This window comes from Rhinatrema bivittatum, chromosome 2 (genome assembly GCF_901001135.1).
Source record: "Rhinatrema bivittatum chromosome 2, aRhiBiv1.1, whole genome shotgun sequence".
Classification (NCBI taxonomy): domain Eukaryota; kingdom Metazoa; phylum Chordata; class Amphibia; order Gymnophiona; family Rhinatrematidae; genus Rhinatrema; species Rhinatrema bivittatum.
The window spans coordinates 305427504-305451735 of record NC_042616.1 but is presented as its reverse complement, the minus strand read 5'-3'; the positions used below and the strand labels follow the sequence as shown (position 1 = coordinate 305451735).

Sequence of the window (24232 nt, the reverse complement as noted above, 5' to 3'; positions counted from 1 at the left end):
TAGGAAACACTAACCTGTAACTGAAGAGGGATCCTTAGAAAAGCTTTTACAAGCATACGCAGGTTTTGTTTCTTACTGGGTTAAAATTCATTGCTTTGAACTGTTGAAACGCTCCATTTATGCACCTTTTAGACAACTTGGACAGAACAATAATTACTGTGAGTAATGAGTCTAAGAAGTTATAACGCTTCAGACTTCCATGAGACTCTCTTAATCTCCTGCTGCCAGTAACACGTATAGTTTCTAATTTTGTTACATGAGTTTTATTCAGACAACATTGCATTCAGACAACAACCAACAAGGTCTGAACTTCACAATCGGGGTAACCAAATTAAGCGTGGGGGTTGCTTGCTTAATATGGCGGTTACTACCCTAAACCAATTAAGCCTGATACATCACTTTTAATGCATATATATTTTGCATTTAAATTATACTCTCCTTGTTCATTTAAGTTATTATTATTTATTTTTTCCAAGTTCAATTTACCTTGTTCATTGTAAGACATTATTCTATATACTGTCAATTCAATTGTTGTAATGTAAACCGAAATGATTAGTAACTCTGTTACCAGAACTTCGGTATATAAAACTGTTAAATAAATAAATATATAGCGTTGCTCTCTGCTTCAACAGCAGGGGGAAAAGGGGGAAATGTGGAAAACAGGATTTACATTCAGACAGCACCCAGCAAGGCAATGATCTGTGCAGTCTGGGTAACCAAGCATCGGGGTAACTTGCTTGATGCGGCGGTTACTACCCATAACCATTAAGACTTATGCTCACCTTTGATGCAACTCCAACATTACTCTCTGCATCAATGGTAGGGGATGGCACAGGAAACTTGAATCAAACAGTTACCAACAAGGGCTCTGAAATTGGTGGTTGGTGAAACAGATAATTATGGGAAAATAAATGTGGGAGCTTGCTGGGCAGACTGGATGGGCCGATTGGTCTTTTTCTGTCTTCATTTCTATGTTTGTTTATTTGGATTTAGCTCATGCCTTTTCACTGGTAACTCAAGGCGAGTTACATTCAGGTACTGTGCACGTATTTCCCTGTCCTCAGAGGGTTTACAATCTAAGGGGGGTCTTCACTAAGCCACAGTATTTTTCCCCAAGGGTAAAATACCGCAGAGGTCACAAAGGCAACTGTAAATGATCCTGCTGCTTTGTAACTTCCGTGATAAAACTCCATGGCGGAAAAAGTCAATGGCAGTAAATGCCTCCCCTTACGATGTGTGATGGCCCAAGGACTATGGGACTGCTATCGCTTAAAGGAGCCGACAACCCTGAGTCAACACCTAAAAGTAATGAAGAAAATCTGGGGGGTCTACAGAGCCAGAGACCCTTTGTTCCACCTTCTCCCACCATCCCTGGAGGCGACTGTAGATTGAAAAGAATTTCTTGAAACGTTTAATTCCGGTATAAAACACCGCCTTGCAGCCCATCTCCCCTTCAAGAAACAAATCTGACCCCTGTAAGCCAGGATGCCCACCCTCTGGACCACCTTAACTCACAGTTCTATCCCTGGAGGCCCGGATTGTCTCCTAGGCTCCAGGCCCAAAGGTGGCCTGTTGGCAAAACGTTGCCACCCTGCTTTTGTCCCATAACGTGATTTGTTTATTGAAGGGGAGGGGTTGGGGTGTGACTTGTGTTGGACTTAAAATTTTCACAAAATTGTTTCTTAATCTACAGCTGCCTTCAGGGCCTGTGGGGATGGGACAGAGGGTCTGTGCAGACTCCCAGGGATATATATATATATATTTTTTTTTTTTAACCTTGCCGGGGGTGTGATAGAGCGTCTAGAATTGAGCAGCCATTTCATTTGTACAATATACTCTCGATCTAGCTTGATAGCAGCACAAGCTAGTTCGAGAGTACATTGTACAAATCTCATTTTTGTGAAGCTTTCCTCACTCCAAATCGCATCAAATTTTCATTGATGTGTACTCTGCTGTCTGTACCTCTGATTGTGCATGTAAAACTACCTCCTCCCCCCCCCCCCCCCCCCCAAACTCTAGACCATCACCAAAACCTCACCTGGAGTTACGGTACTAGTTGACCTTCCTACAGTGATATAAATAGTTGACCATTATGTGCCTCCCCAGCGGCTGGCTCTCTCCACTCACCTCCACTCCACTAGTTATTTCCAGTGTTAAAACTTGCGATAATGTGCGTTACGCTATCGCATGCACTGTTAAACACCCCATATTTTCAGAAACTCCTTCCTTTTGACTAAATTTTTTAAATTTGCATATGCATCTCACAATGTGTTATTTACTGAGGGCGTTATGGTGTTATCGTGAGCATTATGGCCCTGATGCCTGTGATAAGGCCCTAATGCGATTTGATAAATAAACCTGTTCATATCCAATAACACGGCTTGCAATTTTTAAGGCAAGCTGCGTTATTTGATGTGCATAGAATGTAGTTTAAAACTTGCTTGAAACCCATTTTGCATTAAATTTTTAAATGAGGACATAAGGCTGGGGAAGGTGGGTGAATACATAAATAAACCAGGGCCATTTACATCTGCAAAAAGATGTTTCAGAGGAGATCCAGTTACACAACATAAATGTACAAAAGGACCCTATAGGGATCTTGTACGTGAATCTTTGTGCAAAAGCTGCTACAAACAAAACAAATGAACCTTCTAAGATGAAGGCATAATGGATTTCAGTGCCTTCAAAGGTATGGGTTTTGAACTCCAAGTGGTACCACTTTTGGCAGCAGAAGTTGTCATAGTTGCAACACTGAGGGGTGTATGTGATACAATTTCACAAAATCAGTTTTAGTATGGGCTTGCAAACAAACATAATATGCATGTTAAAAAGCCAATTAATGAGTGATGCAACAGATTTATCATGCTCTCAGTAAAAAATGTCCCTAGCAACCTGCTCACACTATTCTCAATGTATTAAGTTAGTCCAATAAAAAGATATCAACATAACTATCTCTGTCTGTATCTATTTATTTATTGTATATAGCTATCTCTATCTTTATCTATTTATCTCTAAGAATATATCTTTATCTACCTCTCTATCTATATATGTATTTAACTATATCTATATATTTATGTATCTATCTCTTGCTATTTCTCTGTTGCTATCTATATAATGTATCTGTACCTTTTTATCTATTTATCTCTATCTTTATGTATGTATATCTCTATCCAGCTATCTCTCTGTATCGCTTTCTATGTACATATCTATCTTTCTTTCTCTTATCTATTTATCTGTCTCTTTATCATTCAGTTTATCCATGCATCTGTCTATCCATTTTGTGCACTCTTTCTAACTTTATTTCTACTTATATATCTATTTGTCTTTCTCTTTCTGTTTACCTATCTCTATCTCTATTTCTATTTATCTATATATATGTTTATCTCTCTTTCTATTTAGCTCTACCTGCATATCTGTCCATCTCTAGCTATCTCTCTCTATATCGCTATCTATATGCTTATTTATCTCTTTCTATATCTACTGTCTTTCTATTCATCTTTCTTTTTATCTATTTACTTATTTAAACATATTTATTGGCCACACACTCCAGTGTTCATGGTGGCTCATAAAATTCATATTCACAATTCTAAATGAATCAAACACATTACATTATTTATCTATGTATCTGTATCTCTAGCTATCTCTATATCAATCTCCGTTCTAATTATCTATCTGTATCTCTGTCTATCTCTATTTATTTTTTGTTTTTATTTGTAAACCTTTAATTCTGGGCCTTCAAGTGGGACTAACATGGCAGCCACACTGTTTTATCCATGCTATTATTATTGTGTGCACAGAAACCCAGAAATGTTGATTTAAAGAGTGTGAGCATGCTACTTGCCAAGGACTCACTAAATAGCATGATCAGGCTAAACGTTTGGATTTCAAGGGGGTAGACAACTAAATCTGGCCTCAGTTACATATGGCTCCATGTCCATGAAGGTGAAGAGAGGGCTCTATGCAGCCCAGTTCCCCCCCCCCCCTTTCTACACTCTCAGGGGAGAAGGGGGATCAGGACATGGGTAAGTGTGTCTACTACCCGTTCCATGCTCTGAAGAGCTTGGGGCAGGCCTGGCATTGGTGATTGGTGACTTCTCTGGTTCTTTCTCATAGCTGGGCACTACTGCGCTCCTGGAACTTAAAGCAGTGTATTGGGCTTTGCCGTGCCTGGTATCCTTGACTGCAGCTGTAATCATTTTTCTCCTTGGCTTGGCAGTCGTTCTTTGCTGCAGTTCTTAGGATCCTAGGTTTTTAAAACGTACTTTCCTTTAGGGAGTTGGCTAGTTCAGGGGTAGTCTCAGGGAGGCAGAGCACATTGTCATATCATCGAGGATTTGTAAAACTGCCCTGCTCTTGGTTATAATGAAAGACAAATTTCTATACCTAATGAGGAACTAAGGCCTCATGAAATCTTCACACATCTCCTTGTTTTCTTAAAAATGAATAACTTGGACTTAGATGGCTAATTTGGACTTAGATGGCTAAGTTGGATAACATGGAGTTAGATGGATAACTCGTGAGTTATTGAGCTAAATGGCTTTGAATATTGATCTCAATATTATTTGGCAAAAGAATGCCTTTTACTCTCCAAAGACACTTCAGCTATGTGTGGAGGGCAGTGACATGTGCCCTAAAGAGCATCCACACAAACAGGGTGGGTTCACAGTTATCATAGAGATGATAAACATCAGAGAATGAAGAATGGTTTCATTTAGTGCCAGTCCTGATGTCTGATGTGAGGTGGACACTGGTCTGAGACCATTACCTTAGTTCACATGGGCCACCAAGCTGCTCTTGGATGGTAATGACTCTCACCGCTACTCACCCAGGCGGGTGGGGGTGCCCTTACCATGAATGAATCGGGGTCACTAAACCAAGACACTGAGATTTCCTTTCAGTTTAAAAAATGTACTTTGTCTGCAAATGACAGCAGAAACATACACCAGTTCATAAAGGCCTAATTTCTCTTCCTTTCTATCTTTCATCTCTTTGGAGAAGTAGAATATGTTGCTCAGGTTCCATCAATCTGCAAACAGCAGATCACATTCTGAATATGTCATCAGCCTAATCTGAAAATATTTTAAATATAAATATAACAATGTAAATATAGTCACATTGTTTTTCTCTTTTTTTTTTTTTCTTCAGGTGGTGACAGCCTGCTCCCTGCCAATAAACTATGAATTGGTAAGCTTTACCTAATACTAATAAGTTTTATACAGGGAACAATATTCCACTAATGTTTAGGCTTCAGAATGTATACTGCTTACACATTATTCTCAGTTATTATGTCATTGATGTAATAATTATTATTTAATTATAAAAATAGTCTTGGTTTCTATAAACTTGTTCTGTGTGCTGTTGAATAGTTGCCAACTTCTGAATAATCATCTACTCTTAAATTATTCAGTTATACCTACATTTTCTTTCCCCTCCCTGTCGCTCTATCCCAGTGGTTCCCAGCCCTGTCCTGGGGACCCCCCAGCCACTCGGGTTTTCAGGATATCCACAATGAATATGCATGAGAGAAAATGTGCATGTTATGGAGGCAGTGCATGCAAATTTTCTCTCATGCATATTCATTGTGGATATCCTGAAAACCCGACTGGCTTGGGGGGTCCCCAGGACTGGGTTGGGAACCATTGCTCTATCCTATACTTGGCTGTTTTTCTACTCAGTGGGGCCTGTTTTGGGAGGGTGGCTAGGGCATAAGCTTTTTGAGGGCTAATCATTGGTGTTGTCCATGAACCAGCAGAGTAGATATAAACCACAAGTGTCGTTGACTTCCCTACCTTCCTGGAGTCCATGTACAATTCCTGTGTGACAGCCTTGAGATGTCCAGGAGAGGGGTGGGATGTACCTATGTTAGTTAGTCTGTAGCAGTAAAGATGACACAATTGGTGGCACGTTATAGACTAAGCGATTTATTGAGGCACGAGCTTTCAAGGATAAGAGTGCACGTTGTTGGGAGCATGAAGTGCTGTTCAGGAGGAAGGTGTATATACATGAAGGCGAAAGGGGTGGGGGAGGATACGGAGTACAATGAGGACATTGAGGCGTGCAGAGCAGAGTATGGAAGGGGTGGTGATAATAGCACTGACATACAGAAAGACTGAACCTAAATCTGGTACCCCATAGTTCTGCTGCAAAGTTGTCGACTAGTGGAGTGACGTCAAAGCTCTATTTTTTTTTCTGTTTCGCTGAATGTAGTGTGAATGTTCATTTATTGATAGATTTCTGGCTCAGCATGTGCAAAAGGATACCAAGCCAGCACGCTAGATATGCTTCTTCTCAGTTTAGAACAAATATGATGAGCTTGTTCAGCGTTTACATGGTGCTAGGCCGAGTAACGTGGAATACAGTAGAGCACCTTACAACTGAGGTTCCTTTATCTGAAAACTTCTATTATATGGAAAAAAAATCATGGACTGTGGTCCAAGCTCCATTTTCCAGAAAAACACTTATTATCTGTAAATATGCAGAAACGTAATAACAGTTGTGCTTTATTTCTCAATTTCCTTATCAACACATAGGTTGATATTTATCCATAAATATCCATTATCCAGATCAACCATGATCCCTTTTTGAGTATAAGATGCTCTACTGTATCAGGAAATTAAAGCTTAGTGTTAAATCTTAAAAGATTTGAGGTGAACAACTGTAAATGTTCCTTCCTAAATAGTTCCATTCACAACCAAGTGTTCACGTGCCAAATAGTGGAAAGGGAGGAATGTCTGGTGGGGATCATCCTCTCCTTCTGGGGGGACCAAATTTGTCCTGGTGGAGCTGAATAAGGAAAAGGAAAAGAAAACAGCTGCTCCACAAATAAAAACAGAAGCACTTCAAGTATAGGGCAAAGAGAAGGTTGAATTTACAGCTCCACCTCCAAAGTGCCATCTCTTCCGCTCCAGCATCTGACTTGTGCACCCTTAATCTATCCTCAGCTGAACGAGTCCCAAGTCCTGGCATCAAAGCTGCAGGCTGTGTTTTGTGGGTCATAGCCCCTCCTCAGTTTTGCCCCACATGCTGTTCACTGTGCCTGCTCCAGAATCACCCCTCCTCTTCCGTTCCCTGCAGACTTTCTGAGGAAGGGAAGTACCGGGAGATTTCTTGTTGTTTCCCCGGAGATGCAGTTGATGCAAAAGTTCTCCCAAGTCTCCGGGGGCATTCCAGAGAGTTCCCAGGAACGGCAGAGTATGTATGCATGGATGTGTGCAGGACATGTATGCATCTACTGGTGATAAATGTGGACTGGAGCGCTTGGACTCTTTATAGAGGCTGCTGTGTACACTGGAAAACCACCTCCAGAAAAGGAGTGAAATTAAAATACAAAGTGAAAACAGTAACATACAGGGCCTGATTTCCCATAGACACTGAATGGGAATAAGGCCTCAGTAAATCAGGTCCAAGGCTGTAGAGAAGACATGGATAGAGTAACCAGTACAACAAGAGACAATGTAATAATATATTATAAAACTTGCTACTTTAGTGGTTTTTGAGCTTTTATCCAATAACCCCGTTTTAAACTCGAAAATCCACACAAGCCCAGATGATAACCAAAACAAAATAGCAGAACTTCATTCCTTGCTCCTTCATTCCACTCACCCAAAGCAGGGAAGTAACAGCAGCAGTCAGCACAAAGTCTGTGAGGAAAGATGCACACACAGTCCCCGGCCCTCTCTATGTGCTTCCAGTCTAACACAAGCCCATGTAGGAGTAGGGGACAGGGTCTGTGAATGTGTACTGGCCCTTGGATCCCATGCTGACTGCCACTACCGGCTGCAGGTTGAAGAGGAGATCTAGAGGGAAGAGGGATCAGTCCTGCTTCTCTGATCCCCATACACTAATTTTGTGACTCCATTTAGGGCCTGCTTTGCTACTTGCTCTTCACGAAAATAGCAGAAAAGAGGAAAAAAAATTTAGATCATGGCCTATGAAAGGTTACAACAAATTACAAATCATAGTGACATAGTAATGACTTCAGAAAAGGACAAAATGGTCCATCCAGTCTGCCCAGCAAGCTTCTTATGGTAATATCTACCGCACTGTGCAGGTTACTCCCATGTTTCTTTTAAGGATAGCAACATCAAAATGGTGTACAATAAAAATTAAAATGAATTTAATACAATATATAAACCATTATACAAGAAAAATAAAAAATAAAACAATAAGAACATTAAAAACTTCCAAAATAAATACAAATGATACAAAACTCCGCTGCTCGGGTGCTAGTAGGTATTTCACGCCGTACCCATATTACACCAGTTCTACTTTCACTTCATTGGTTACCAATTAAATACCGAATTCAATTTAAAGTCTTATCAATTATCCATTCTCTCATCTACAATACTTCTTCTACTTGGTTATGTACTAATCTTCGCATATATAAACCTGCCAGACATCTCAGATCTCTCTCAAAAAACTTATTAGATATCCCTACTGTTAAATCAGCAAAACTTGAACTTACCAGAAAAAGAGCATTCTCAGTGGCAGGTCCTGTTTTATGGAATTCACTTCCAGATCACATTCGTCTCACTTCATCAATACAACAGTTCAAAAAACTATTGAAAACATACTTATTTCAGAAAGCATACACCTTAACTATTTCATAAACTCAACACTTATTCACTTCAACTGTTCTCTCTTCTTTCAGAAACATTCACACCATATAATATTTACTTTCTGCTAATATCCTTTGAAAAAAATAGCTGGATATGAATATATACTGCACTATGTTAGCTTTTAATTGTTTTATTTTTGTTTTTATTTTGTCAAGTTCATTTATTGTGTATGTTTGGTTGTAAACCGTTTTGATTAATTCTTTTGAATTGTAAAAGCGGTACATAAACATTTTTAAATAAAATAAATAAATAAAATAAATAAATAAAAATCAATAAAAGAATAATAAAAAAAAATCACAGGTATGTCATCAGTAAATTAAATGAAAATAGAACATGCCAGAATTCAAATATTTTTGAAAAAACAATTTTTCACCAGTTTCCTGAAATTCAAATAATTACCTTCAAGGCGAATATCAAGAGGCAAGGAGTTCCAAGGTATGGGTTCCTGATATTGAAATGCAGATTGTCAAGTGCCCTCTAAATAGATTTCCTTTCAGAGAGGTGAGCCTAATCTGTAGGCAAGCATTTTTTTTTACTTCTTACCCTTTGTTCATACTGACATCATTCGTTGAGCATGCTCCACATGCTTCTTCCTTTCTTTTTTTCTAAAGGGCATGGATGCCAGAGGAACAACTTTTTATATCTGAAAAGGGATAATGAAGATTATGAATATTTTAATAAGGCCAGTAATGTATTCCATAGCCTGGAGGTATCTCTGCTTCAAATGCCTCAAAATATGTGTATTAATGGACCATTCACCACTATTCAACCTCCCAAGGATGGAGGTTTTGCAAGCTAGTCTAGCATTTAAAATATTTGCTTGACTCTCCTAAATAGCTAGGTGGCATGGCCTCTATTCCAGTCTCAAATTTAATGACTTGGCTCCTGTTATCCCGGCTGCTTAGATGATTGCCCAAGGGGTCTCATCAGATCTTCCATTGCATGTACCAATCTTTACGCCTGGCTAAAGTCATGTTTTCTATGGGGAAATCTTCCATAGGCATGCTGATGCCACACCCTAGCTTATGTTGAGACAATTCCACACATGCTGGCAAAAAAAGTGGAGATGATACACCGACACGGACTCTTCCAGTCATGCATAGCGTGCTCTGGTGATTTGCAACTCTTGCACCTGGACTTTTGTTTAATGCAGAGTCCCAATTTTTGAATAACCAGATTGATACAGTGTCGAATAGTGCAACTAGACGCCAGATTACATGAGCTAAGTACTTGCTGATTTTTATGAAATTATAGGTTTACAAACCAAGTATTACTCTTTTTTTTTTTTTTTAGGTAATTTAGATTTATAAAAAAAATGAATAAAACAGAATTAAAGATTAAAAATTAATAAAAATTAAAAAATCGTATAAGGGAGATGGTACATGATTAAAATGTATGGTGCCATAAAGGCTGATACTGCCTGGGGCCCTTTGTGGGCGAGAGACAGTGGATTACAATCGGAGGCACTTGGATTCTATGATAAAGTCACATAAGGAGAAACTGTTTTTTTAGAATTTAGTAATATCTGATTGGGAGAATTATTTCCCTCTCCTTGCCTGTTTCTTTGATTACATTGGGAGAGGAGTTGGCTTCTGTGTTTGTGAGCCCTGAAATTGTGCATGTGCAAGCAGATGGCATAAGTTAAACTGGCGAGCAGGAGGTCTGACCATTCTGCTCCAGTGTCTCTTGCTTTCACTCACACACACCCACCCACCCAGTATCCTCTGCTGGGTGAGAGGGGGCAGAGTTTTGAGAGGAATCCCTTGGTTTGCATTGCTGTTTTCAAGTGCCTGCCATGGCAGTCAGTGGTTTCTCAGAAAGGGCAGAGGGCCAGGCTTTCTCAGAGAGTGGATTTGAAAGCTCTCAGCCCTTCTGCTGAGAGTGGGGGATCTGCACCTCCCTTGGGGAGAAACCTGTTCCATCTGTTGGATGTCCAAGGCCTACAGCAAGAGCCCATGTGTAAGAAAAACACGCACCACATGTGCGCGCACACTGATGTGTGAGTTGGTGGTGCAGATTGCCCTGCTCATTCTATCTGCCCCCATTGGAGGAGTGCTTGAGATTACTTTGCCATGTCCCGCAGCCCTCCTGACAGTTTGGAAGCGAATATTTGTCTTTTGATCTTCCTGTCAGTTTCCCTCTTGGTCAAATGGCCTGCATTAAAAACACATTTTGTGTTTGTGTGTTCTTTAATGCTCACTTAAGAACTTTTACTTGGTGCTGCTTTTTAAAAATTATTAAAGCCCGCAGCAGAAATGCTTGCCAAGGGGTTTTTTTGCACATTCTAGGTGGAAGCGCCCCTCTTTCTTTTTTTGCCTGCTCCTGGTGCTTCCCATACTTCTTCCCTGCTGCTGGCCCTGACAGTGACACTACTAATCTTTCTCGTCACATTTCCCTGTAAAGAACATAAAAATATAAGAACAGCCATACTGGGTCAGACCAAGAGTCCATCAAGCCCAGCATCCTGTTTCCAACAGTGGCCAATCCAGGCCATAAGAACCTGGCAAGTACCCCAGTATTAAATAGATCCCATGCTACTGATGCTGGCAACCAGCAGTGGCTTTTCCTACAGACTTCTCCAGGATTTTATCCAAATCTTTTTTAAACCCAGCTACACTAACTGCACTAACCACATCCTCTGGCAACAAATTCCAGAGCTTGATTGTGTGTCAAGTGAGAGAGAATTTTCTCCAATTTGTTTTAAATGTGCTACTTGCTAATTTCATGGAATGCCCCCTAGACCTTGTATTATCCAAAAGAGTAAATAACCATTTTACATTTACCCATTCAAGTCCTTTCATGATTTTGTGGAGCTCTGTCGTATCCCCCTCAGACGTCTCTTCTCCAGGCTGAACAGCCTTTAACCTCTTTAGCCTTTCCTCATATTAAAAAGCACTGTTCCATCCCATTCTCTTTAATTTCTTCAGTGCAACTATTTTTTTGAGAGGCAGTGACCAGAATTGCACACAGTTTTCAAGGTGTGGTCTAATCATTGAATGATACAGAGGCATTATGACATTCTCCATTTTATTCACCATTCCCTTCCTAATAAATGCTAACATTCTGTTTGTTTCTTTTGACCTCCACAACACACTGAGCTGACTATTTCAGGGTAATATCAAATATGAAGCCCAGATCTTTTTCCTGGATGGTAGCTCCTAAAATGGAACCTTACGTCGCATAACTACAGCAAGGGTTATTTTTCCCTATATGTATCACCTTGTACTTGTTCACATCTATCATATTGACTTCCAATCTTCCAATCTTGCAAGGTCTTCCAAATTATCACAATCCACTTGTGATTTAATTACTCTGAATAATGTTGTGTCATCTGCTAATTTGATCACCTCACTTGTCGTACCTCTTTCCAGATCATTTATAAATATATTGAAAAGCACTGCTCCCAATACAGATCCCTGAGGCACTCCACTGTTTACCCTTTTCCACTGAGATAATTGACCATTTAATCCTACCCTGTTTCCTGTCTTTTAACCAGTTTGCAATCCACAAAAGGACATCGCCTCCTCTCCCATGACTTTTTAGTTTTAGTTTTAGTTTTCTTAGAATCCTCTCATGAGGGACTTTATCGATCGCCTTCTGAAAATCTAAATACACTACATCTACCTGTTCACCTTTGTCCACATGCTTATTCACCCTTTCAAAAAAAAAATAAATGTAGATTTGTGAGGCAAGACTTCCTTTGGGTAAATCCATGCTGACTATGTCTCATTAAAACATGTCTAATCTATATGTTGTGTGATTTTATTCTTTGTAATAGGTGAATGCAGACGTGTATACCATTGCTTTAATTGCAGTTTCATAAAGACTTGGTTGTAGGAAGGTGATGCGATGATGAAATCCAATAATGCCTAACGGATTGATGTCTTTGACTGTGAGCCATTCCCCTTTATTACCTCCCCTCTCCTTCCCTCTTTCCCTTGGCTCAGCAGCATCACAAGTGAAATGGGATAAGAGAAGGGAGTTGGTAGCTCAGTATATGGGGGCCGGGGCTTGGAAGCAGAGGAATGACAGGAGAGAGGGGGGCAGCACGTGCTGGCATGGGAGCTGGCAGGCAAGCGTAGGAGCAAATAGGGTAAAGAGGAAGGGCGACTCGGGAAGAGTAAGGCGGACAGGGAAATGTGCCCTCCCGATTGCCTGCGTCGATCCTTCATCCCTGCCAGTCTGCTTGGATCTGGAGCAACTCGCCGGGCCCCAGCAGCTTGTTAAAAAGGATTAGGGCTGTGCCTCCACACCCCCTAAAAGCAGGTACACATGAACAATTTAAAAACCAGCCAGCTTGTAGGGCCCAGGAAGCAGTCAGACACAGCTCGGCTCCTTGAGGCATTGAAAGACTGCGGGCTAGCCAAAGCAAGTGTTAAATGTGCCTGATGACAAAGCTGGGCTAGTGCAGTTCTGCAGGGGTACATGCCCTTTTTTTTTAAAAAAAAAAATGTCTCTTTCTTTAGGGCAGAAGTCTTGTAGTTCTATCAGTCCTGGGAGGGAATGGATTGTTTGTCATCTTTAACAACTTTTTAACTAGAGCAACATAATCATACACAAGTCTTACTGTGATCCAATGGAAGTTTTGCAGCTTGCAAGAAGTGTAGTGTGGGGTTTTTTTTTATGAGTTAGTTTAGAAGCAGCAGCAGGGAAGAATTTTCTTTTTAATTCTGGGAGCATTTTAAGTAGCAGCAGCAGTAGTTAGTAATAATGATTAAGGCATTTCCGCGTGTAAGGCCTTATAAAGGCTTGTGCTTAGTCTCTGCGCTCTGTGGTAAGCTGTCATGAAGAAGGTGCAGTAATGTCGTCTGAGGATGATGTCCATCGCTTGCCGAGGTAGCTTTACTAGTTGGTTTATGCCAGTTTACTCCTGATCTTGTTGGTTATTAAGCAGCCAGGCCAACGTTCAAAGCGCAGCCTTTTGCTTTGCAGTTTGTGCTGTTCCCAGGTAGCTGAAAGTTTTGATTGGGAGGCTATTCAGGGGCACTGATCTGCTGAAATCTGACAAGGAGCCCAGACTATCACTTCTGTCATCTGTGCCTGGTGTTATTTCGGATGCTCCTTGGTACGGTAGTGGGGATGGGCGACCTTATTGTGTGTGGCCAATTTGGGCCAAAATCACCGTTGTGGCCAAGTTTTAATCTTGGTGCCACATGCATCTGGAGCAGGGGTGGGCAAAACCATTTTTGTTTTGTGCTGGGCCACATTACAAGTTATTGACCGCAGTGAGGGCTGGGATGGGATGTCCCACTTGGAGCTCAGGGCACAGCAAGTGCCCTGAGCCCGGGTGCTAAAAAGGATGGCTCAAGCGCCATCCTTTTTAGCACCCGAGGAGCCCCCTTCAATCATGGATCCCAGCCCCTACCAAAAATCAGCTCAACCTTCAACCCACCAAGTACAAGGCATTTTCCCGGCTAGCAAAGTACCTCACCTCATTCACCAATGCAGGACTCTGACAGACCTTCACCAAATAAGATTAAAAAGGCCATAAAGTATAAATGGAAAGGTGCAGACAAAAAAAAAAACTGAACTGGAAACCAGCACAAGCCAGACTCGTATGCAGTGCAATAATGCAAACCCAGAAATATCACCGCTCCTCATAATACAAATCAAGAAATATAACTCCTCAATCTTAATAGTAACCCCTACTAATGAACAGAGTATTTCAAAACAGATGATGAATAGAAACATCCAATACTGAAGAAGAACAGGGAGAAACATTTTTTTCATATTTCCCAAAAATCAATCAAATGTTCCAAAATAGCAGCCATATCAAACTCCCAGTAATTAAAACTAATAATGCTAAAAAAAAAAATCCCCTCTCTCATAGCTGGAAACTTCATTTCCAGTCACTCTGTGATTGTAGGATGAGGAGGGAACACACAGACTTCCAAATTTGTTTCTCATATGCATACTGTATGTTAATTCATGCACTCTTCTACCCAGTTCTTCTTCTCACTCCCCTCTTCTACTTCCTCCCTGCCCTTTCCCTCTCACTCACCTTCTCCACTTGCCTCTGTCACTCAACCCCTTTCCCTTCCGTCTGTCATTCATTCCCTCAATCCCATTCACCTTCATCCTTTTCCTCTGTCACTTACCACATCACCCCCTTCTCTTTCCTCTCACCCCTTCCCTCTCTCACCCCTTCTATTCATTCACTTACTTCCCACTCCTCTATCACTCCTTCTCCTTCCCTTTGTCAATCCCTCCTTCTATCATTCTTTCCCCCTCAATCCTCTTCCCTTCTGTCCCTCATGCCATCAGTCCAACTCACCCCATGCATTCCCTCACCCTCTTTCCTTTCTTTTCTACTCTCTTACCCCTCAGTCACTCACTCTTTCCCCATCACTCACGCTCCCATGTAATCTCCTTCCCTTCTCTGTTTCTCACTCCCACTCAACATCTTCCATTCCCTCATTCTCACCCCCTTTCCTCAGTCACTTACCCCCTCCCTTCTCTCTGTCAAGCACTACCCTCACCCCCTTTTGTCCCCTCACTCTCACCATCCCCCTTTTAGTTACTACTGCCATGACTCACTCATCCTCCCCAGGATGTTGTCATCCTTGTCTTCTACCTGCTGGCTGAGTGCTGGAAGCCCACCAGTAGGCCGACCGCTGCTCGGGGCCTTACCTCACCGGCGGGGGTTGGGAACCCCACCAGCGCACAACAACATAGGACCGCCATGTGGGGCTTCCATCTCGCTGGCGAGAATGGGAACCAGAAGCGCCACCAAAGTAGCAGTACGGCTGGAGCCTCTTCTTGCTGGCAGGCAGTGGGAACCTCGCCAGCCGCAGAGTTACATAGTGCTGTCCTTCTGAACCTCTTCTCACTAGCGGGGTGGGAGCACGTCATCTCCAGGATGGTGCTTCCATGCTTGGACCTGCTCGCCTGATGTCATTAAAAGCTGATGTCACACTTTTCAGCGCGAGGTCAAGGGCAACAGTTTGGTACTCAGGCAGGCAGGTGTGAGGACTGGCAGATTGCATATATTGCAGTTTTATAAGAGCTCGGAGGGCCGGAAGAAAAACCTTGATGGGCCAGATTTGGCCCTCAGGCCCTCAGTTTGCCCACCCCTGGTTGGTTAGAGCCAGCAGGTTCTGCAGTATCCAGATATACACCATTGGAATTGCAGAACATTTCCAGTACTTTACACGTTAATGGCGTGCAATGTTATTTAAGGGCTGTAATGCTGTTTTTGCATGAATGAAGGCGTTGGCTGGCGGTTCAATCTAGCACGTAGGACACAGAGCTGGGCATCCTGGGGACCCACGCTTGGTATTCGTTTTTATTAAAGATTGTCATTTGCTTTTCATTACCAATATACACATAACACACGCATCAGACCTTGTGTTGTTTTTCTGTCTTCTGATATTTTATGAATGTCCACATTTGTAATATGACTTTATCTGCCTAGAACTGGTGATAGGTGGACTATAAATATTTTAAATAAATCTCTCTCACCTATTAGGAAAATAGAGTTCTGGGAACAAAGTCACTCTTCAGAGGTGAACTTGTAATTTTGTTGAACAAGTTTTAGCACTGTGCAACCTCTGGAGAGAGGAACTTTGGACTATAATTGACTCCAGAACCTTAAACACTCTCTCTTTCTTTTAAAAACAGCACCCCCCCCCCCCCTCTGTTTTTTTTTTGGCCAGGCTGTAACTCTTTATAAAGTAGAACTCTCTAGGGTCAGATAGTGCAGGCCGCTAAAAGGTTCCACATTTGTCTGGCAATCGTGAGAGCCCACAAGAAGCTCCAGGTTTTTTTGATGGAGCACCTGCCTGCAGATGTGCACATTAGTCTGGAAACTTGCACTGCTCTTTGATGTATGAAGGGGTTTCTCCCATGAGAAAAATGATTCTGTATCTGGCCCCTACTGTTTAATTTATCCACATATTTTCCAGCAGCAGTTGAGTGTGGCTATTCAATTCCATGTGCTTCAACATAGCCCAGATATGTGTTTGTGTGTTTGCAAACTTTTTTTTTTTTTATTTCACCTCTCTGAGCCTTTTCTGCAGTTCTTGTAATGAAAGGTTGGTAGAAAAAAAGCACGCTGTTTTGGATTATTTATAAATGGACACAATCTCTCTGCAACTTTTTTTTTTTTTTTTTTTACAAATTGTGTAAATATTTTTTTTATTGACATGCGCTTTTCTTATAGCTCACACATTCTGTCAGGTTAAGATCAGGAGTAAGGATAATTCACCACCTCCTTTCCTTTCTCATAGTGATCTGTTTGCTGGGCACCCCCCCCCCCCCCCTGGGTGCCTCATAGAAAGGTCTTACCTCTGCTTCCTTCTGCACCACTTCTTTCACAGATCAGTAACCTACTATGCAGTCTAGAAAAGTCTGCTCTAACCCTGGACTCTCAGGAGGCCTCCAGTATATACTAACTGATCTTTTATGTTGGCTGAAGTTGTGTCGGACACAGACCCACACTGATTCATTTTTAGAAGGCTCCACCATGGCTTAGCAGTGGGACCTGATCACATGGTTCTGTCTGTCAGATTTAAAGGTATCCAGGGAAAGCGATTACTTGACCTTTGCACTCATCTTTTCTTTTGGTTGCTAAAACATTCCACGTACCTGCACTCCTGCCAGTTGAACATAAGTTTAGTAAACTAGATGCCACTTCGCTGTGCAATGACTTGGTTTTTATGGTCTAAGCTGATGCAGTTCTGTTGGGACTGAGGTCATGTTAAAAAGGGCTTGTTTTGAAAAAATATTGCAGTCTGATAGCCCTTTATAAATTATGAGTAGGTAGCTTTTTAGTTACATTGGACTAGGTTTCTTAAAAAAAATGCATTTTTAGGTGAAATGATAAATTATTATTAGCAGGCAGCAACCTGCTCTCTAGTCATAACTTGTCTAGAGGGACATTTCACCAAAATCTATTAAAAACATTAAAATCAGACAATTAAAAAAAAGAACAAAAAAAACACAAATCACCCCCCCCCCCATCTCATCCATATTTTTCTTAAGCCAAAGTACTAGGAATGTGCATTTATTTGAAATGAATGAGACCATTTTTGGTTTGTTACAAATGAAGCAAACTGAAAATAGCCTCTGACAAAAATGCCAGAAAATTGTTTTTTATGGTTCTCCTTTTTTGATTCCTCTGACTTAATATCGCCATGGTATTAAGTCAGAGGAACTACAGAAAGGCAATATTTTCTGCTTTTCTGTAAACTTTTGGGGCTGCTCAAGAATTAATGCCTGTTCTGAGGCAGGTATTAATTTTTGAGAATAAAAAGGTGCGCGTCGGATGCAATTTTTATTGCATTGAGAGTAATAGCTAATAGCCTCATCAACATGAATTTACATATGATGAGCGCTATTAGCTACGCGCTTGAACGTGCGTTTGGACGCGCTAACCCCTGTTTTGCATTGGGGGTTATGGATGTATGGCCAATCGTACGTTGAGCCGTATGTGTCAAGTTCTCTGGGAAAAAAAAAAAATATATATTTATTAAAGTGAAAGACGATTGAAGTCAGAGGAATTTTAATAAAGTCAGTCCATTCTCACGAATGGACTCTGACTCTCCCAGGTTAAAGCACCATTAAGCTTTAACCCGTACGCCCTATGGCATCACTGCATATTTATTTCCTGCCTCATCTTCTTTCCAGCTTGTTGCAAGCTTCCAAGTTCTCTTCCCTGTTGATTGTAACTTTTGACTCATTCCTACCTACTGTTTATCTTTCGTTTACTTGAATAGTTACCCCAGTTTTTTATTCTTGTTAATTGTAAACTGATCCGATATGGTTATTTACTATGAAGGTCGGTATATAAAACTGTTAAATAAATAAATAAATAAATAAAACTCTTATCTTAATTAGGCTAATTTTGCCATCACTGATATCTGATATTTTCGTGTGATCAATAGCCTGTGCAAAGGCTTTCTGACTCAAGTTTACTAGCAAATCAGATAGTCTAGCTGTAGCAAGCTGTAAATCATGCCCAGTTCACTCCACAGGCTGAACTTTCTCTTTCCAGTTGTTTCTGCAGTATCCTGCCACCAAAATCAGTCTTCACGCCACTCTGGCAGGTTCTCTTTGCAGGATGTTAGAAGATATATCGCTGGAATAACTTGCACACAACACCAATAAATCTGACTAGTTACTGCAACATTTTCCCTTTGTGAGGCTTTCAGTTTTGCTCTCATTTTTCTCTGCCTGTATCAGCGCCTGAGCACAGTCTTTATAACTCTAATCAGCTGCTATGATTAGCTGCAACACTAAATAAGTTTTCTCTTCGCAAGCTGCAGTCTTAAACCAGTATTTCGTGGTCTTCCTTTCAGCCATGCCTCTTCATGTTGCTGCTTCTACCCAGTCTTTTGTTTTTGAGTCCCTGGTAGCCTCTTCCTCCTTTTCCACCCCTTCTTTCTACTGCCAGAGGGGAGTGGTTTGGAACCCTTCTCTGCTCTTGCTCCAGAAGTCCACACCCAGAGCCTTTTGCTGGCAGTTACTACCCCTTCAGCATGTAACCCGCATCTCGGGTTATACTCAGTACCAGAGCTGAGTCCCTGACTCATTCAGTCCCAACCCTGGTGTGGATTCATGATGGGGGAAATCATCAGGACTCTGTGCTGGTGTTCCAACATAAAATTCTGCTGAATTAGTCCTTTAATAGAAATAATTTGGCACTTTGTGCATTTCTTTCTGGTTGCATCCATAATGTATAACCGAGGCATTAGGTACAATTGTGTGTTCCCTTATCTTTCTCACTGTGGTCCCCTCTGACCTTTCCTGGACTTTAGGGCTGCCCCTAAGGTTGTTGGCAACCCCTTCTCTGGTTGCCCCTTGTTGATACTGGGGATCCACTGCTTGATCTTGAAAGTCACCTCCACTTCTCTGTTGCACCTGATAGGCACCTCCTCTGCTATGTCTGCTAGGTAGCTTGATGGTTTTTTCCTCCTCTCAATGTAAGATAGGATTGGCACTCCTCACCCCCACTTCCCCTAAAAAAAACAAACAAAAAAACAAAAGTTTCTGCCATGTTGGAATTGAGTCTGTTATTTTGAATGAGAGAGGGTGAAAGTGAGAGATTTCCAAAAATCTAAAGCAACATCATGCCACTAAAAAGAACTCCTAAAACATTAAAAGCATAACTCCAGGCCCTGTCCTGCAAGTGACCAGACCCTGAGAGGACCAGAGACTTCCATCCAAGATTGGAGTTGCCCTTCTCCTGGAAAAGAAGGGTGGACAAAACCTTCCTTCCAAAACTAAATCACAAAAGAGAGAAGCAGCTCACCAGCCACTGGTGTGAGCTAGCAACAAATCTCTCCCAATACCTATTCTCTTCATCAAGGTGTTGGCCAAAAAATCAAATACAGAGGAGCAAAATCCAACCAAAAATCCACACAGACACTAGTGATGGTGATATGGAAGCAGGAGTAAACTATAGCAGCAACTTCCCAAGGGGATGCTGTAGCGTAGATGGTACGTTCCTCTACTCCAGGGCTTCCCAAACTTTTAGACAGTATGACCCCAGTTTAGCACTTGAAAATTTGCATGACCCCAGAGGTTGACCAGAACAAATTAGCAGGAGTGTTGGTTCATCTCCAACAATCACTCCTAACCCTTCTCACGCTCCAGGTTATCCTTCACTCAGCATCCATCCTCTCTCTCAATCACCTCCCCTTCCAGAGCACCTCCTCCCCTCTCATTGTATTCCCTTCTCCCAACGTCCACTCCTCTTACTTCCCAGCTCAACCCCTCTCTCATGACCTCCAGCCCCTTTTCCATTCCCCTAGCTGACCCTCTCATCCTCCAACCCTTCTTATAACCTCCAACTGATTCTCTGACATTCCCCATCTGTCACCCTCCACAGCCCATCACTTTCCACATTATTCAAACTGCAAACTCCTCCTCCCTTACGTACTTCCCTTTAAATAGCAACTCCTTCAAACACTCCCTTGGCCAGGTGCAGAGGCAACATTTTACTTTGAGCCCTGGGCTGAAGGTGGATGACAATTGGTGGGAAGAGAAGGGAAGGCTGATAAGAAGAGCAAGTTTTTTCTCTTGTGTAGGTTCAGTGGTGGATGAGGAGATGGAGACAATGGCAATCCTCACTAGTCCATGCTACTATACCACAATGATTTTCGGATAGTTCTCCAAACTCTAATATTTACTAACATAGATTACTGTAACACACTACTGTTAGGATTACCAGCTAATACATTGAGACCTTTACAATTGTTACAAAATGCTACCGCACAGGTTCTAATAGGTAATCAAAGTATGATGATATCATCCTGATTCTGATCTCACTGCATTGGTTACCCATCAGATTTAGAGCTCAATATAAAGTATAATATATAATACATAAAATTATTAATTCTAAAAATTCAGCTTGGTTAAGCACTTCACTGCACCTGTACACCCTACAAAGGGATCTACGATCAGCAGATAAAGGCATTTTAAATGTTCCATCATTACAATCAGAGAGGGCCATCTCTGTGATGGGGCCAGAATTGTAAACTCAATACTTTATGAATTGAGACTACAAAAAGATCTAAGGTTATTAAAGAGAGAATTTAAAACTTGGCTCTTCAAGGCAGCTTACGATAGCAGCAATCAGACACAGTTCCTCAGGGCTAGCAGTTTATTAACTATTAGAGAGTGAAACGGCAATAAACAAGTTTGAACATATTAGCTTGTTTTACTAAGGTACAATGATTTAATGTGTATTATATATATATATATTTTTTTTTTTTTGTTACTATGACTATAATTATTTTTAATGCTGTTGTGAACAGCCATGATTGTATACAGAGTGATGATAAATAAATATGGAGATTTGTACACTTCTCCATCATATAACATCTATAAAACAAGTCATTTTGGTAAATGTGTAACTATATCTTGTTTATTGATTCACGGAATCAAACCACAGAATTCCTTATGCTGGATTAGACATGGGTTACTGCAATGGGTACGGTTGTCTTCTCAGTTTGGTTCCAATTCCAAATATGTTGGGTCCTACTACTTGATATCAACTTTTCCACTTCTCTCCACTGTTGTTTAGTTTCACTAGATGGGTACCTCCTGAAATCTCCTCTGAATATCGTATGGGTATAGGTGGGGCCACTAACTCTCCTCGCTCCTGATTGACTGGATAAGTATTCCCACCTTCTCCCAGAATCCTGCTTTGTGGGCATGGATGCTCTCAGGCTAAGAGAAGTAAATGTGGAAAATAGGCTCCCAAACAAAAGAGAAAAGAAGGATAGAAAAAAGTCGTTGCAAACTAAACTCCAAACCGATGAGTCTTCTCTAAGTTTAAAAGGAAAAATCAATTAGAAAGTCTCTTAAATCTCTTATGTTTTTGTCTACTGAATTGGGCCTATGACTTCTCCAGAAAAAAGGGAACTGAAAAGGACACGCCTGTCCCTCAGATTTTCAGCACAAAAATTCACAATTCCTCTAGGGATCTTTGTCTTTTATATAGACCCAGGAAAAAAACCCTTATAGCAGCTTCACATAGGGGTGCTGTGGTATAGATGGGATATTTCTCTCTTCTAAATGCACAGCCTTTCAACAAGACCACACCCACCCAATGGAGATCTCTACAATGGTGTGGCCTTCGGAGAATATGAATGAATGTGTATATGCACAGGAAGCTGGCAGCCCTTGCACATGGGTAACATCATCAGATGGAACCCAGCACGGAACTTTTACTTCAAAGATTCTAGAAACTTCAAGAATGCTCTCTAGGCAAATGTAGCATGCAGTACTGCCACGCATCCACATGGGGCCCCCTTCAATCTCATCTTTTCTGTGGGGCCCACAGATTATGGATTCTCTGTCTCCTGCTGTATGTTGGATCCTCTGCATGCCATTAAAACAGGATTTGTTCATTGTGGGGCCCTGCAGTCTTGATTTTCTTTCCTTTAGTCTCCCAGGAAGGTTTTTTCAATCAGTTCTTTTTCTGTGGCCAAGCAGTGCATCAAGGCAGCATTGTTCTCTTTTTTTGTGTCATTGAGTTATTAGATTTTGCTGCGTTGGTTTTGCTTTCAGTTCCAGGTCTATCACTGCCCACCATGATAGATGTATCCTCTGCCCCCTGGGGGATAGTCACGATGACTGGGGGTGTCCCCTTTGTGTGACCATGATATCTAGGAGGCATCAATCCCAACTTGACCTCGTGGAAAAGCATTTTGGGATTCATAAGCTCTCAAGTTTACTTCTCCCCGGGGTGAAGACTTCGATTGGGTGTGCTCACCATGTCACAGTAGCTCTTACTTACAGTTCTCCTCTTCGGATGCCAAATCAGACCGATCTTAGGAAAATCCAGACAGCAGGGAGCACAGCAGCTTTCACAGATGTTCCCTCTTCAGGGCAGGAAAGGTGGCAACAAGCTTCCTTCTCCAGTAACTCAAAAGAAAAATCTTCACAAAAAATGGAAAATCTGGAATTCTTCTGCAACGAGTCACCCCTGATCCAGCCTGTATTTTATGGGATGGAGAGCAGAGGAATCTTCCCTACTTCCTGATCTAACCTAACTATAGGACTTGCCAAAATCCTCCAGCCAGAGTTACCAGGGCTTTCATAGGAAGAAAACCTCAGAAATATAAGACCAAAAATCCTTAAATAATTCTTGCAACCAGCACCAGAAGGTGCAGGTCCCCTTCCTACTTCAGGTGGTGGTCTGAGCCATGAGGCCTAGCACCAAAGTAGGAGAGCAAAACTTGGAACTCTGAAAACACTTCTTCTCTGACTTGTAACTCACATACCACACTTTGCAATATTGCAGAGGGCTGGCCATTCCGGCAACCTCAGTGAAGGAGCTGTTCCAAAATGATGCACCCTCTCTTTGCTACCTCTTCCTAGCCTTTTTCAAAAGGAATTAGAACTAGGGCCAATTTGATAACTAATCCCAAAGGGTCATTACATACATACAGATGCAGAGAGTACAAGGTTGCTGTAGCACTGGAGACAAATGGGATAAGTGCACTGTCAGTTGCCATATATTTGGCTGCCACCTAGCAATTGGAGTTAAAATGTATATGTGAGGCTATATGCCTGTCACTTATGGCCAGATGAATTTAATGGATTTTGCTATTTTTTTATTTCTATGGGATTAATGCTTAGTAGAGCTGGTCCTTAACTGTAATAGCTCATCTGAAAACTGTCATTCTCAGCAGCCCAATACTTGAACACCTTGCTGAGGCATTGCTGTGACTTTGTCTCAGAATTAGGTTCTCATCGAATCACTAGTAACACTAATAACCAATCCCATGATCCCCGGTGTTCTGCCAAGGTCCACTTTCCATACGCAGCCCGGGGTAGCCTCTGAGATGTCATTGGATTTGAAACTAAGGTGGTACGACTGAAGGCAGGCATGTGACCACGAATGTAGGATTTAAACAGCTTTGAAATGAGAAATACCAACAAGTCTTAAACCCAAGACGAGAACGTGCATGCTACTCTTCAGCATGGGATAACCCCAAATTTGGTTATGCCTCAGTGGACCACTCTACATGTATTGCACTGCTCTTTGATAAGCTCAAAAGAGGAGTGAAGGCCACCTAAAGTATTTCACTGAGGGGAAGGGGATTTTCAAACAGACCGCGTTAGAAAGTTGGCTAAAACACATGCACCTTACACCAATTGGC

General features: G+C 41.5%; 1 protein-coding gene across 2 annotated transcripts in view; it reads left to right on the top strand.

The window, feature by feature from the left end:
* The window catches only part of TNS3 (tensin 3), a 592547-nt gene that overhangs the window by 105585 nt on the left and 462730 nt on the right, over positions 1 to 24232 (top strand). For both annotated transcript variants that reach the window (XM_029589689.1, XM_029589690.1), the window contains exon 3: positions 5146 to 5184. Coding sequence is in view for 1 of the 2 variants with exons in the window: in XM_029589690.1 (XP_029445550.1) it covers positions 5146 to 5184 (39 nt within the window). In the remaining variant the exon portion in view is untranslated. The remainder of the gene's footprint in view (positions 1 to 5145; positions 5185 to 24232) is intronic.